We start from the raw sequence: 16,867 nt of genomic DNA on the forward strand, positions 1-16,867 counted from the left end.
CAGCAGGACCAACAATCACTGATTTCATCAAGAGGAAATTAGAAGTCCATGAGCCAGTCCTCATCAGAGGATTAGAGGTGGAGAGGGTCAGCAACTTTAAATGCTTTGGTGTTATCATTTCAGATTATCTGTCTTGGGCCCAACATGTAAGCAAAATTACAAAGAAAGCACAGCAGCACCTCTACTTCCTTAGAAGTTTGCAAAGATTCAGCATGACATCTAAAACTTTGACAAACTTCTATATATCTGTGTTGGAGAAAACATTGACTGGTTGCATCACCACCTGGTATGGAAACCCCAATGCCCTTGAATGGAAAATCCTACAAAAAGTAGTGGATATGGCCCAGTCCATCATGGGTAAAGCCCTCCCTACCACTGAGCTTTTGTAGGAAGGCAGCGTCCATCATCAAGGACCCCAGCACCCAGGTCATGCTCTCCTCTCCTCCTCCTCCTGCCGTCAGGGAGGTGGTACAGGAGCCCCAGAACCCAAAGCACCAGGTTCAGGAACAGTTATTACCTCTCAACCATCAGGCTCTTGAAGCAGGAGGATAACTTCACTTACTCCATCACTGAACTGTTCCACCACATACTGAGCCCACCACAAACTATGGACTCACCCTGAATCCCATGATCACAGCATTTATTATTATTACTATTGTTGTAAATGGACTATTTGTTGTATTTTGCACATTGGTTGTTTGTCTGTCCTATTGGGTGCAGCCTTTCATTGATTCTGTAGTGTTTTTTAAATTTTGTATGTCCACAAGAAAATTAATCTCAGGGTTGGATATGATGACATATAGAGTATGTACTTTGAGGTTTGTTCCTCTGTTATATTTATTAAGTAGGATCCTTAAACTTATGTTTATCTATCATCTTCCATCACCAGAGAATATCTGTGATTACAGTCCAATGATGCACTTTACAAAATATGTTCTCTGTTGTAATGTAGAAAAGGAAAGAGCTAATAACTTCACAAGTCAAATCGATTTGTTTTTTTTTTATTGTGTTACTGACTGAGGGATACAGTAATTACTTATTGGACATGGGAATTAATTCCCCAGTCTTCTTTCAGATACAGTAAAGCACACACTGATAATCTGCGATTAAACCATTAGGAAATGGCAGTGCTTTGGCATGTGGCTCACTATGTGACATATCCAGCACTCCTTTTGTACCCAAGGGTCCTTGCGCTGCCTTTAAACTTAACTGAGATAACTAGAAAATTTATTTTAAAGTTGTGGAGCATCTAAAACAGATGAATTAATAATGTGCTGGGGTATTAATAATGTGATACCACAAATAGGCACTGCATACGTCACAGGATCTTCTTTGATTTCAATGTCTTCTTTGCAACAGTTTTAACATTCCATTTACTTACTATATTTTCTTGTTAACTTTCCATTTTACATGTACAAGAACACCCAGATCCATCCATATAGTAGCACTCTGTTTAATCATTTTCTGTTCTTGCCAGAGTGGATAAACATGTACTTCACACCTTATACCATCTGCCAATTTTTATTTGACAACTCGCTTAACTCAGTAATATCCCTCTCAGACTCTCGTGTCCTCCTTATAATTTATCACACCCATTAAGAGAGCAGGGGGCTATGATAGCCTATCTTATCTTTTGTTATTTGACAACACTACAGCCCACTGGGCCCACGCCAAATGAAAGGGAGCAATGCCATTACTATTCTCATCTGTAACACGCCTGTTTCGCCACAAAACAGCCCTGAAGCCAGTTCTTTTGAAATTAATCTTACTTGTCTGCTCTTTCCCCCCATAGCTTTGAAATAGTATTTCCTTTCGATCCTCAAAACCAGTTTTAAAGTTGTTATTGACTCCTCTTCAGCTGGTTATATTCCCGGTTATACTTGAGACAAACATGCCTAATTTCCCCTCTGGTTCTTTGTCCCACCACATTAAATCTGAGAGTTTGTCTGGTTTACGAGCCTTCTGCCACTGAAACTCGACACAAGTCCTTTTCGTGAGTTTCGAACACCTCAAGCAATCGTTTGTCGGCAAACCGCAACCTTCCCGTCCCCCCGTTCCAGTTTGATTTCTTCCGTAATTCCTGATTTGTGTTGCAGTTTAACAAAAATCTTAGCGGATTACTGGGATCCCGTGACGCCATTGCAATCTGCAGTTGAAGTGGGGATCTGGGCCGGTGTGGGAGCCTGCTGTCGTTGTATGCTGTTCCGTCAGGATAGCACAGGTTGGTCTGGGCGGTGCGGACGGCGCTGGGCAGGCGGGGCTCGGAGCCTGTTGCTCGGTGGTTTGGCTCGGCTCAGCTCAGACCCGCCTTTCTCCTGCAAACTCGGCCCAGTTTCTGTGCGAAGATGGCGGGTTCGGCAGCAAAGAGCGACAGAGTGGTAAGTGCATGGGCATGAGGAGGCGATGCACCCATCGCCTAGGTAGCTAAGCCACGTTGGGGGTGCTTTGCTGAGTGGAGCATCTCCCCAGGAATCTGGGAGCTCGGCAGGGGAGACCCACGAGTGCCCAGTCGTTTCTTGTTCGAACTGACCCCGACTCGTTCAGGATCACCTTGAATTTGTTACCGAATTGATTCCGGGATTCCTCGGCTCTTATTCCGCTGTTTAGGCCGGTCTGCAATTGACTGCGGAGGCCGGGATTGATACAGACTGCCACCGCCGATTAGCGTGGGATTGACTGCGGTTTCACACCGGTATCCCTGCCGTTCCCGGAGTTCAGATTTCAGATTTCAGATTTCGCACTCCAGTGCCTCCAATTTACGAGAAATCTCAATTTAACGTATTCATCCTCAATTCCAGCGCTCTATTATTGATCAAAGGCAAATCATTTGTCACAGATGAAATCCCGCAGACTGCGGAAGGTTTACGTTCGTTTCCATCACCCACTCTGTCCTACATTTTCTGGAATTGTTTATGAATCACAAGTATTTATGCAGTGTAATATTGAACCGCGCCTTGTATTTAAATAAACTTATAGGAATGCTATATAATGTATGATAATCTTCCATTTCACTCTTAGATAGTGGACGGACATCACCTGAACAACTCATTAACTTCTCCAGAGTTTGAAGATGTACCACGCTTGGTAAAACAAAACACTATTCTTTGACATTTAAAAAAAAACCTTTATAAATATTGTATGCAAGATTATCTTATTTGTCATTGTTGCTTGATAATGTTCCATTCTGTTGGGCTGTGAAACTTACAAGGACCAATCCCTTACTTTCTTTAAGACTGTTCCTTTTTGTGGTACTATAAAAGGAGGGATGAGACCAGGAAAGAAGATCATTGTGATGGGTATTGTCGATCCCAGCCCAGCCAGGTACAGATCAATAATTCCTTTCCTATTCACTAAGGCTAAACTCAGAAAAATTTTAAGAAACTTAAGGCAAAGATAGTATATTCCTTAACAATTAATATTATGTATTGCATGGTTCTTTTGAGAAGAAAATTGTGAAAATGGCTCTCAAAAAGAGGCAATTTTGAGCTTTAATATTGGAGAAATAATATAAGAATGTGCATCGCTCTGATGTGAAAAAACTCTTTGTGTCTAACACAGGCTGTTACGCAATAAGTGACAAAACAGATTTGAGTACAGCACTCATAACAAACACAAATTTGTACTGTTTCCACTTTCTATTGAATAAGTTCAATTTTGTTTAGGTCTGTTGTTTATCTGAAGGGAACCATTTCCAACGGTTGGATTAATCTGAAGCTGAAATGATTTGGCAGTGATCTAATGTATATAAAACCATTTAGAAAGTGAAATATCTTTGGAAATTATTCTGTTCATGCAGAGTTATGTAACTAAGCAAAAATGCAGAATGGCATTGTAGGTGGGAAATGTTCAAGTTCAGCCATTTGACCTTTAACAGTCCTGGAAAGTATTATTAAAACTAAGTCCCAGCGCTGAGCAATGACTAAGATGTTGTGGTTCACGTTAACGTTTTGCTTCAGTTTATGCAGATGCAGTGAAACATGATTGCTTGCTTTGATTTGCATACAGGAAAGCGATATCTAAATTTCATGATTCTCTTCATTTTTCTTAAATCTCTCAATTGCCTTTGCTGCTGCATCAACATCACAAGCTTCTGAGGTTTCCATCTTTCAAATTTGGCACAACCCTGCCTTGCGCAGCCTTGATGTTTATCTGGTGCACCCAGTGTAGTCTGCTTTATATCGGTAAGACCCAGTGTAGTCTGCTTTATATCGGCGAGACCCAGTGCAGATTGGGAAACCGCTTCGCCGAGCACCTTCATTCCATCCGCCACAGAAAGCGGGATCTCCCAGTGGCCTCCCATTTTAATTCTACTCCCCATTCCCATTCCAACATGTCAGACTATGGTCTCCTCTATTTCCACAATGAGACCACACTCAGGAGGAGGAGCAAAATCTTCTATTCCATCTGGGTAGTCTCCCTCCAACCTGATGTCATGAACATTGATTTCTTGAACTTCCAGTAATGGCCCCTCCCCCTTCACCTTACCCCATTTTCATTTCCCCCTCCACCTTATCTTTTTACCTGCCCATCACCTCCCTCTGGTGCTCCTCCCACTTGGTCTTCTGTCCTCTATCAGATTCCCCTTCTCCAGCTGTTTGGAGCAGGGTGGGGGTGGGATCCTTCATGATTTGCTGGCTTTTTTACAGCACATTTCTGGATGTGTCCATGATGGTGGGTAGACTGGTGCTGGTTTTGACTACCTGCTGCAGAGCCCTCCTGTGTACCGCAGTGTAATTTCCGTACCGTGCTGTGATGGAGCTTGGTTAGGATGCTGTTTGCTGTGCATCCGCAGAAGATCGTGAATATTGAAATGCACAGTCTGTATCTCTTCAGCCTCCTCAGAAAACACAGGTGTTGGTGAGCTTTCCTGATTGTGTAGGATGTGCTCTGTGACCATGAGAGGTTGTGCAAGTTGTACACTCCCAGTTTGAAACTGCCTGCAGTTTCCTTTGCTGTGCCACTGATTTAAAGGGGTGTGAGTGATGCGGATTTTCCTGAAGTCGATAACCATCTCCTTTGTGGTGTTGATATTGAGGTAGAGGTTATTTGCTTGGCACCAGGCCTTGAGCTTTTCCACCTCCTCTCTGTAGGCACGTGAAAGACAAATGATTAGAATTGAGACTGAACACTTCTGGCTAGAAGATTGCTGATTATCTGTGCCCGAGACCAAACTATTTTCAGTTTAGTTCCAGACACAGTATTCAGCTGGGAGGCAACTCTCAGCGCATCAGCAAGGCACAACCATCTACCAACACTAGTGGCCAGCTGAGGAGAGAAGAATGGCACGCTTAAGGACATCCCTCCGTCACATCTTGTCTCTCACTCACTGGCTGTCAAGATTGCCATCTACCTTCAGTTAAATTACTCAGAACTTTGTTCAACATTAAAATACTATTTAAAAAATTATTCACATTATTTAAACTAATACAAAAGTATGGAAAAAAAACTCACCTCATTTGTAAATAATGTATACCTCACTTGTAATAAATTTACAGGCTTTAATTTCTCTTGTCTATCAATTTCTCCTTTTGGTTTCAAAGTGTCCCGTCAACTTGGTGTGAGTTCAGCAGGTGACTTTCCCAACTTGAGAGCTGGGAAAGTAGCACTCCCAGAGGTCCTGGGAGTGGAAAACTACACCACAGGTTCCACTCCAGAATGGCGTAGACATTTCAGCTGGCAAATTCAATGTTCAAAGTACATTTATTATCTAAGTATGTATACATATACAACCTTGAGATTCATCTCCTTACAGGCAGCGACAAAATTAATCACAGATCTTAGTGTGTGACTTAACTGAACTCTTCATTTAGAGGCTTTGAAAGGTTGAGTGGCTTCTATTTTCTGATGGTGGTTTGTTTTCTTGTTCCAACTGAAGCTTTGAAATCAGTTTGTGCTGTGGAGACTCAGATGTGTCACCAGCCGATGTTGCCATTGAACTTCAAGCGAGATTTGCTGATCAGCAGTTTGTCAGAAATGCTTTCGTTTCTGGAGAATGGGGAGAAGAAGAAACGCCCATCCCCTACTTTCCCTTCATTCCAGACCAACCATTTAGGGTGAGTAGCAAGTTTAGCTATTTCAGGAATACTGTACACGATTTTGTTCTCTATTATAAGGCTAATGTTGAGGCACTGTTAGTGAGGAGAAGAAGCAAAAACAACATTCAAGGATAATGTCAGAACTGAGAGATTGTACTTTCCATGAAGTATTGAATAGGTTAAGGCTTTTTTGTCGTAGAAAAGATGAGCACTGATTTGATAAATGACAGTGAAAGGATGGATAGTGCAGATGCAGTGAAGATAAGTCCACTTATAAGTATATGAATCAACAATAAGTTCATTAAAGTATTGAAGAGAATTTTCTTGACTAAAGTGCTATTTGCAAGGAACTCATGCCATTGAGCAGCTGAACGGTATTACCGTGAAGGAGGATGGTACTTGAAAACAATGCCAATCGTTGGGGCCGCATTACCTTCAGATTGTTGGACAATTGTGACATGCTCAGCTTGGGTGGCCATAATCATGAAGATGGCAGCAGTAATCTGAGCTTTCACAGGAGTGTGCAGAGCTTGAGTAGTCTCCGTGCTGCTGAAAAAGTAGAGATATGTACCATCAAATGAACTGGAGTTGCCCACCACCACCATGCTAACAAGAATGAATTCCATGTACATTTAAGGCTGGACTCCCCACATGCACCTTAACATTAAGTTCAGGCTAGACATCACTCCAAGCATCTCCCTGTGTATGCATATCACACTTCCTCTAAACCCCATGTAATCCTCACCCGAGTATCTTGAGGTGAAACTTGTGTGCAGTTTCATGAAAAAACAGCTGCCATTTCCCTTCATTAAAATAAAAAAAAGTTGCAAATACTTACCTGGGAGAGAATCATTTAACGTTTCAGGTCAAGGACCCTTCATCAGATCTGGAAGGGAGGCAGAAAAAAGTTGTCAAGTGGAGGAGGAGAATGTCTCAGTTAGGGTAAAACCAGGGTTACCAAAGGGTAAGCTGTAAAATGGAAAGTTTATCCAGTCAGTGAATGAATGGAAGCAGTTAGAGACTCAGAATATAGACGAAGGAGCGGAGAAGTTGCACATTGCAGAGCAGGAAGACAAGGCCAGCTTATTTCTACACCGTGTATTGCTGCTGCCCTGATGATTGCAAACATCTAATGTGGTGAGAGAGTCCTTGCTGTTTAACAGCTTGGTCCAGATTTCTCATCTGAAAAGCACGAGGGTAGTGTGATAGTGAGGAAATGTGCGTAAAATGAAGAGGGCACGGCTCGCATATCAGATGAAAATGTGGTTATTATTAATCATAGGCATATTGTATTGTCTCTGGATCATGAGATAGGAGCAGAATTAGGCCACATGGCCCATGGGGTCTGCTCCACCATTGCATCATGGCCAATTATTATCCCTTTCAACCTCATTTTCCTGCCTTCTCCCTGTAACCTTTGACGCCCTGACTGATCAAGAACTTAACAACCTTCACTTTAAATATTCTCAGTGATTTGGCCTCCACAGCCACCTGTGGTAATGAATTCTACAGATTTGCCACCCTCTGGCTAAAGAAATGCCTTCTCATCTCTATTCTAAATGAACGTTCTTCTGCTTTAAGGCCATGTCTTCTGGTTCACCCACAGTGGGAAACATCCACTCTATCTAGCCTTTCAATATTCAATCCCCATGATTATGGCTTCTATCTCTGCAACTCCAATGGTTGCAAGGAGTCTCTCCAGCAGGTTTCTGAATCAGTGCATGCACACATCTCCACAAGTCTCCACTTTTTTGGCACGTTCTTGCCTCAGCTGAATAGTTGGCAGCATGCAGACTAAGAAATCGTTGCTGTATTAATATTGGAGTAGTGTTAAGTGCATGAAGATGTGGTGGGACATAGGAATGTCATTTACGAGAGTTGCTTGATAAACTGCTAGTGCTGTGAGACGTGTGTGAGACTTGTGTTAAATTTTAGTTAGCAGAGGGCGAAGCTCGAGAAGTTTCACCTCATTTTCTGTTTACACATTGTAGTTTAATTTCAGTTTAAGCTGCATATTATGTGTAGCAGAACTCTGCTGAGAGACCATCCATCTGTAAATATTCAGTTTCCCCCTCCACAGACACTGCCTAACTTCCTGGGCATTTCCAGAATTTTCCTTTTCATGTCAGGTTCCAGCAACAGCTCTGACTTGAAATTCACAGTTTTCTTTTTCTAACCAACTTGATTAATTTGGTAACCAGAGACCTCTGAAAATCAGCATTGCCTGGGCACCCTAGGCTGTCCCCCATCAAAGACATCCCCTTACCCTCTCCATCCCTCATACTGTTGGCAATTTAAAATTAACTTGTTTTCTTACTTTCCCAGTTTCAGTGGAATAGCTTTCAACCTGAAAGATTAACTTTTGTCCATTTCCTTCTTTTTTGCTCACATTCATGTGTCTATCTAAACATCTCTTAAAATGGGTGCCAGGATAGCGTAGTGGTTTGTGTGATATTATAGCTCAGGGCATTCCGGAGTTTGAAGTTCAAACCCAGCGCAGTTCTGAGAGGAGTCTTCTCGTGAAATTCATGGGTTTTCTCCAGTTCCCTCCCGCCATCCTGGGTTGATTAGGTTAAATTGTCCGTGATTAGGTTAGGGATGATCAGGTTTGTCAGGCTGCTGGGATTGTGTGGTTTGAAGGACTGGATCTCTAAATAAATTTTTAAGAAGTCCTGAACGTTTCTACCCCACCTCCCCAGACAGCACACTCCAGGCACCCATCACTTTCTTGTCCAAGAAATTTGCCCCTCACCTCTCCTTTGAAACTACCTCCCTCCTCACCTCTGGTAACAGACATTTCAACCCTTGGAAAAAATACTGTCTATCTACTCAATCTATGCCTCTCATAATCTTATAAACTATCTGATCTCCCCTTGGCCTCTGCCACTCCTGAGAAAACAACCCAAGTCTGTCCAACCTCCGGTTATAATATATGCTCTCTAATCCAGGCAGCATCCTGTTAAACATCTTCTGCACCCTTCCCAAAGCCTCAACATCCTTCCAATAACGATTTGACCAGACCTGTTTGCAAAACTCCAGATACAGCTTACCTAGAATTTTATAAAGTTTCAACCTAACTTGGTGACTTCTGAGGTCAATGCCTTGACTAATAAAGGCAGCATGCCACTTACTTTCTTAACCACTTTAACAACCTGCATAGCCACTTTCACGGAGCTATGAACTTGGACCCCAAGATCTCTCGGCTCATCAACTCTGTTGAGGATCTTGTCCTTAACAGTGTACTGTCTCTTTGCATTTGACCTACCAAGGTGCAACACTTCACATTTGGCTGGGTTAAACTCCCTCTGCCATTTCTCTGCCCATACTGTATCTGCAACTCACCTATATCCCATTGTATTCTTTGCCAGTCTTCTGCACTATCCACATCACCACCAATCTTTGTCATCTGCAAACTTACTAACCCACCCACCTACAGTACTGTGCAAAATATTTTTGCACCTTTTTTTTTAAAATTAGATTTAGTTTTAGATGTTTTTTCTGTATTTGTGTGTAAGTAGAAAAGAGCAAATTTTAGATTTCCAAACATACATTTTCCAAGAAATTAAATGTCACGGTGAAATTTCTGTATTTTGTCAAAGATTTTGTAATAGACCACTTTTCAAATAAAAAATTGCTTACTTTGTAGGTGTATAGCCCAGAGCATGATTAAACAAAGATAGCAGATAGGTGCTAATGATCAATGACATAATGTGTTGAATGAACTAAACTGATTATCTGAAACAAGACGGGTGTAGAAGGGATCAAACTGGGTGAAGAACAACCAAACTAAAGGTGAGGGTATGGCAGATGTGACCGTTAACCTTCCTGTCATCAATTCTTACACAATGGCAAGAGTAACCATAGCAACACAAAATACTGCATCAGCAAAGTCTCTCCCAAGCAGAAATTCTGCAGCAGACAGGAGTTTCAAGCCGTCAAAGCACACGGAAACGAGCAAGGTTGAGGACCAGAAATGCCTTGGTTGGCCAAGGAGACTTGACTAAATCGGAAGTTGTCCAGCGCTCCTATCAGCTCTGAACTCTCAGAAATTACTGGATCCCAAGTACATCCCTCTACAGTCCTGAGAAGTCTTGTCAGAAGTGGTCTTCATGGAAGAGTTGCGACTAAAAAGCCATTCCTCCAAAGTGGAAACAAAGCCAAGAGACTCCCCTAGGCACAAAAATACAAGCACTGGGTTGCTAAACGATGGTGGCAAGTGCTCTGGACTGACAAATCAATATTTGAAATTTTGGCTCAAACAGGAGGCAGCTTATCTGTAGAAGAGCTAGTGAGTGCTACATGGATGTGTGTCTGCAGCCAATGGTGAAGCACGGTGGACGTTCCCTGCAGGTTTGAGGCTGTGTTTCTGCAAATGGAGTTGGTGATCAGATCAGAATTTATGGAATCCTCAGAAGTACAAGCAAGTTCTCATCCTTCACACAATACCATCAGGGAGGCATCTGGACAGTCCCAACTTCATTCTGCAGCAGGACAATGACCCCAAACACGGCAGTCCAGAGTTAACAAAGATGTAGATTCTGCAGATGTTGGAAATCATGAGCAATATCCAAAATGCTGGAGAAGTTCAGCAGGTCAGGCAGAATCTATAGAGGGATAAACTTTGTCAGCTAGCACCGGAGGATTAAGTAACATTGCATGCTGTAAATTCCCAATTTAATTGAATATGCACATTTGAAAAGGTGAAATGAAAATGTTGTGGCTGTTTACAAAACTGAGAATTAAAAGTACTTTAGACTAAAAATTGTTGATCTGATCTGGTATTTTTTCTACAACAGTTTATGAGAGGAGGTTGCAGAATGGCAGATATGGATGGAAAATGTGTTATATGTCCTTTGGAACACAATACAGTATACCATTGTATTCATAGAAGGCAAAGAGTTAAAAATATAGAATTCATGACAGTGATAAAGCTTGTACTTTTATGCAACTTTCATACGTCCATACTAAAAATAATGGGCAGCTTGACTTTCAGGAGTATTCCAGTTTATTGTGCAAATTTAAGTCATTTTTCATTTCTGCTTCTAATGTCATTCTTATTCTTTATCAGCTAACCTACATTTATCAGTATGAGATGTGAGCTAACAGTAAGACTATGTTGTATATTTAGAAAGGAATGGGAGCACGCTCAGCATTACAGTCACCCTCTGTGCAGATAAATGTACATCTGCTGAGATCTGCCTCCATTCACTTCCACCTTCCCACCCCTCCTCACTTCCACCTTCCTCTTTCCTCGCTCCTGCCTTCCCCCCTGACTCCTGCCTTCCCCCCTACTCCTGTCTTCCCCTCCTTACTCCCTCCCCCTCCTGCTGATGCTGTCCCGGAGCAAGTGAGACAGGAATTGCTGATTATGAATAGGTACATTAATCATTTATTTACAAACAGTAAAAATTCAACCTAACTCATGTATCCCAAACTACAAAACTTGAATATTCAACAAACATACTTATTTAAAAGCACGCGTACAGCATGCCTTCGCAACAGCCATGTGCTTCACTTGCCTGAAACAAAGAGAGAGAGGCAACATTCCACATGTGCTCTCTATATTGAAACTGGATACCAGGCAGCGATCCAATGGGAAAAGCAGCTGCAGTTCCTAAACTAACCAATCGTGACAGAAGCAACTTTCAACAATCATAATAAACTATGCCCCTCACCGCCCCCCCCCCCCCCCGCCCCCACAAGACACCTTCCTGTGCGGTTCATTGCTGCCTGAAATCGGCAGGCCACACCAATTACATTGCAAGCAGGTGGTGGATCCCTGCAGATTTTGCCGAGGAACACACACAGGATGCTGGATGAGCTCGACAAGTCAGGCAGCATCTGTGGAAAAGAGTAAACAGTCGAAGTTTTGGGCCAAGACCCTTCATCTGGACTCTTGTCACAGAGGGGGAGCAGTGAAAGAAGGTTTTATTTTACTTTTTTCCATAATGCTGCCTGGCCTGCTGAGTTCCTGTGTGTTGCTTGGATTTCTAGCATCTGCAGATTTTCTCTTGTTTGTTTTAGGTTTTGTCAAGAGGCTGTGATTGCTATCTCCTGAAGCAGTGATTGGTGCTTGGTTAATTGTTACTAATTTTGAAAAAAGTGAGTGCTAGATTTTTGGTAACAAATTTTGATATTAAGACATATCGGGCAAAAAGAAATACTTTAATTTAAAAAAATTAATTTAGAGATGCAGCACAGTAACAGGTCCTTCCAGCCCAATGAGCCTGCACCACCCAATTTGTACCCATCTAACCAGTTAACCTACTGACCTGTGACTGTGGGAGGAAACCGGGACATCCAGAGGAAACCCACGGGGAGAACGTCCAAACTCCTTACAGACTGTGGTGGGAATTGAACCCAGGTCAATGGCGCTGTAATTGCATTATGCTAATGACTATGCTACCATGCTGCCCCTAAATTATAATTACGGCAAATTATATTTGCGGTTGGGTCTTAGATCAATCATGATCTCATTTCAACCTCAGGTGGCTGAACTCCAAGAGTCAGAGTTACATTTTTTTAATGGACTAATGTCATTCAGAAAGGAAGCTCCCCACTTAAAAAAGCATTAAAAATAATTTTCAATATAGTCTTTTATTCCTGTTTTCCAAGGAGTAAGATTAAATATTTTTGTACATAATGTATCATTACAGTTGTTTTGTATTAAAGACCATGATTTATTTTTACAATCTGCAGCTTGAGATACACTGCGAATACCAAAGGTTCCGCATATTTGTCGATGGACATCAGCTTTTTGATTTTCATCATCGTGTTGAAAACTTTTCAGCAATTAATGAAATAAAGATTATTGGTGACTTGCAGCTGACCAAACTTGGTTAAGGACTGCTGGAGAAAAGATGAACTTTCTGCTATTAGGTCAAAGACTTGTCATCATGCATGTGAGGCGGTACTAGCTGGGTCTAAGCTATCTCGGTGTTGGTCTCCATTGTCTGTTGTGTGAAAAGGAGAATCAAATTGTTGTTTGCCATTGGCAATTAATGCAAGGAATTTAGGGAGCAATTTGGGGAAATGCTTGTGGCAGTTGATTAAAATACGGTTAATAATGGTTCTGGGCTGCAAGGAGGATACATTCTAGTTGCGGCTTCATGTGTCCAGAACTTTAATTTGGGAGGGGGAGGGAGAGGGTAGCAGGGCAATGAACACAGTATTTTTGTGTTGTTTAAACCTTGCACTTCATTCACGTGTTTCCGCACTGAAATGATGGCACAAATAATTAACAAATATATATTTTAAAAAAAGAATGAACAGTCAGGGTATTGTTTAGATTGTAAATGACATGCTTTGTGTACTGTAACATGGATGGTGTATTTTGTGCTATGTAATACCATGTATTTATAACTATCTTGCCTTTTAGTCTTAATGAATTATTAACCATCAACTGTAGGGTATGTTAACAAATGAATGTACCAGATGTTTATTATGTTTCTGTAAATGAGAAGTATATTTCTAGAAATTCCTAGGTTATTAATAGTTTTATAGATTACAAGCAATAAATGTTGATATCTCTATGATGGAGTTTTAAAAAAATCACATAAAAATACAAAACATGATGCTATTCATAGAATTAATTTTCTAGAAATATAATTTAATTTATGCTTCATTATGCTTTCAGATTAATGATGCTAAGTTAAACTGTAATCGGAATGGAAGTAAACACTATTACTGCAGTGAGTTGTATTGTAATGAAGATAATATTTCACTAAATAAAATACTCTTAACTGTAAAAGAACACTAAATTGAACGCAAGTCGAGAATATCTGATATTTTATATGTTTTCATTTGTATGTAAACTGATTGCTTTGGGATTGCTTTGGTTTATTATCAGCTCTACTATTTATCAATATAGATCTGGAGAATTGGTAGGTCTAATTGGAGAGTGTTTTGTGATCACATATTTTGGAACAGAGTAATTATTATAGAAACTGTGTCAGAAGGCCAAGTAATATCATGTTATCTGTACGGTTTGTGTTTAGAATAGATACTTCAGCATTATTCACTCATTTTTAATGTTTTCTTGTATTTGTTGAAGTACATTTCCCCTGCTGTATAATTGACTGTATATCTGGCTTGTATTTAAAAGCATGATAAATTCAGGAAGTCATTAATGAAACTCAGAAATATCAATATTATGGAAACCCTGTCTTAAGATCTCATCCTGATTATTTTTCCATATTTAAAAAGAGCTGTATAACTGAATAGTGGCATAATTCAATGCCTCTCCTTTGTTTCTGCTTCTCTAACACTGCAATGTATTGGTGGGTACTTTATGAACAGATAACTCACCATAGTTACTCAAAGATGCCTTTCAAAATGTAACGTTGTCATGAATGTTGTGCATTTAATTTTGTTAAGATCAACTGATAGCACATTTACGAATAAATATTTGTAATTTTCCCCATACTTTTTCATTCCTCCCCCTCCCTATCCTCACATCTTTATTTTCTTTCCCTTTTTCAATGTAATGGTGAACGTGGGCTTTGGAAAATGATGGCATTGTTTGCTACTCATGACAAAATGTCTGCAAACTCAGGTTGAATGTTTCAACAAATATCTTGCCTTCAAATAGTTTAATTGAAAACAGAAAATACAGCTGAGGCCAATGTTATCACTAATCTTTCATCAATGGTCGTGATGACTACTCCACGTTATCAGCTTTGGTCAGTGTCAAGCTGAAACCATACTCTGCTTTTGAAACCAGTCTGCACATACCATTTAGGGTCGATGCTTCCGAGAGTCTGTACCACTACTGGACTCATTGTAAAGGATCCCATGACCACTTCTTAGAAGAACAGGGGTATTTTTGCTGCTGTCTTTGGGCAAAACTTATATCCGAATCAATACCGGAGAATCATACGATTTTATAAGATTTTTCATAAGATTATTGATTCTTGCATGGTCTGCCTTCATGCATCCTTCTCTTTCTTAAAACATATCTTTCAGCTATCCTAATACATGGTTTGGTGTTCAATCAAATTGCCTGTGATCATAATTTTTGTTACTTTAAGGTTACTTTCTGAAATATTCTACATAATATCTCACAGAGCTAGGGGCTATTAGTTTGAACCTAAGATTCTCCAAAGTGAATTCTTGATTTAAATCAGAACATTACTCCAGAAAAAGCAAGGAAAAGTATAATTTTAGAAGCTCTGTTTCTGTTCATATTTTTACTGGAGAGTAGAGAATAAAAACAAATCCCAATGAGACCGATAACAGGGAGCTACAAAAAGTCAATGGAAACCTCAAGTCACTAAGACAGTGGTGGTTATAAGGGGTCAGAGGTGATAGAAGAAATCTCAGGATTATGCTGAATATCTAAGCCCTTGGTGGAATGTGTTCAATGCTTATATCCACTTGTCAGTTTAGCATTTTGAAGACCGGCACTCAGCTGCTGCCAGTATATTGTCGACTGCTGTTCTCTTTTCCTTTATTTTAGTGGAACTAAATTGCAGGAGAGCTGATACTCTGGCATCTAGTTGGCACCAGGCCACATAAATAAAACTCTACTCCAGTGTATTATCCTTGTTTTTTTTAAATTAAGTCCATAGGACATGAGAGCAAAATTGGGCCTTTCGGCACATCAAGTCTGCTCTGCCATTCAATCTTATTTCCCCTCTTGTCCCACTCCCCTGTCTTTTCCCTATAACCTTTGATGCCCCCACTCATCAAGAACCTATCAATCTCCACTTTAAATACACCCAGTGACTTGGCCTCTATATCTGAGGCAATGATTTCCATAGATACACCACAATCTGGCTAAAGAAATAACACCTCATCTCCATTCAAAAGGATGTCTTTCTATTATGAGGCTGTGCCCTCTGGTCCTAGACTCTCCCACTGTCAAAAACAACCTCTCCACATCAACTCTATCCAGTCCTTTTAAAATTACACAGGTTTTAATACGGTTCCCATTCGTTTTTCTAAAGTCCAGCATCTACAGGCAGAACGAAGTAAAACACTCCTCATACGTTAACCCTTTCATTCCTTGCATCATTCATATGAATCCCTCAAAACACTCTCCAACACCAGCACATACTTCCGTAGATTTCGGGCCTAAAATTGCTCACGGTACTCCCAATGTGGTCTGACAAATGCCTTAAAAAGCCTCAGCATTACATCCTTGCTTTTATATTCTAGCCCTCTTGAAGTAAATGCTAACATTGCATTTGCTTTCCTTCCTACTGACACAACCTGCACGTTGATCTTTAGGAAATCCTGCACTAGGGTTCCCAAGTCCCTTGGCACCTCCACATGGTGACTCTGCTTCCTTTGAAGATTCGACATGTTATATAGATGCACACTGGAGAGTATCTTGACTGGTTGCATCATGTCCTGGTATGGAAACACCAGTGCCCAAGAACAGAAAAGCTTACAAAAAGTGGTGGATATGGGGCAGTCCATCATTGGCAAAGCCCTCCACACCATTGAGCACATTTACAAGGAGCACTGCGACGAGAAAGCAGCATTCATCTTTGAGTGACCCCACTACCCAGGCCCTCTTCTCCTTGTTGCCATTGGGCAGGATCCACACCACCAGGTTCAGGAACAGTTACCACCCTTCAAACATGTTCTGAAGACCCGTGCTGATCAACTGGCTGGAATGTTCACAGATATGTTCACCTATTGCTTCAGCAGATTAAGGTACCCCCCTGCTGCAAGCTGGCTTCGATTATACCAGTGCCTAAGAACAGTGTGGTAGCCTGCCTCAATGATTATCATCCAGTAGCGCTTGCACCCACAGTGATGAAGTGTTTTGAGAGATTGGTGATGAAACATATCAACTCCTGCCTGAGAAGCGACTCAGATCCACT

General features: G+C 41.0%; 1 protein-coding gene and 1 long non-coding RNA gene across 9 annotated transcripts in view; one reads left to right on the forward strand and one right to left on the reverse strand.

Moving 5' to 3' along the window:
* The first annotated feature begins 1,018 nt into the window (after nucleotides 1–1,018).
* Nucleotides 1,019–14,453, forward strand: lgalsla (lectin, galactoside-binding-like a). Its single transcript, XM_059986142.1, has 5 exons — nucleotides 1,019–2,378; nucleotides 3,019–3,084; nucleotides 3,233–3,321; nucleotides 5,876–6,053; nucleotides 12,735–14,453. Exons 1-5 carry the CDS (start codon nucleotides 2,346–2,348, stop codon nucleotides 12,876–12,878), a joined length of 510 nt encoding a protein of 169 aa, XP_059842125.1. The 5' UTR covers nucleotides 1,019–2,345; the 3' UTR covers nucleotides 12,879–14,453.
* LOC132402971 (uncharacterized) overlaps nucleotides 6,060–16,867 on the reverse strand; it is a 35,585-nt gene continuing 24,777 nt past the window's right edge. For 5 of the 8 annotated variants that reach the window (XR_009515135.1, XR_009515134.1, XR_009515138.1 and 2 more), the window contains one exon: nucleotides 6,060–6,921. This is a non-coding gene — a long non-coding RNA (uncharacterized LOC132402971). The remainder of the gene's footprint in view (nucleotides 6,922–16,867) is intronic. The other 3 variants (XR_009515136.1, XR_009515140.1, XR_009515141.1) reach the window with 2 other exon arrangements.

The sequence above is a fragment of the Hypanus sabinus genome, chromosome 12 (genome assembly GCF_030144855.1).
Source record: "Hypanus sabinus isolate sHypSab1 chromosome 12, sHypSab1.hap1, whole genome shotgun sequence".
NCBI lineage: Eukaryota > Metazoa > Chordata > Chondrichthyes > Myliobatiformes > Dasyatidae > Hypanus > Hypanus sabinus.

Bases quoted from the DNA above. Each gene is read 5' to 3' on its own strand.
- lgalsla (XM_059986142.1), top strand. From the start codon at position 2,346: ATGGCGGGTTCGGCAGCAAAGAGCGACAGAGTG. The intron at 3,085-3,232 runs GTAAAACAAAAC...ACTTTCTTTAAG, and splicing joins TTGAAGATGTACCACGCTTG to ACTGTTCCTTTTTGTGGTAC. The intron at 6,054-12,734 runs GTGAGTAGCAAG...TACAATCTGCAG, and splicing joins TTCCAGACCAACCATTTAGG to CTTGAGATACACTGCGAATA.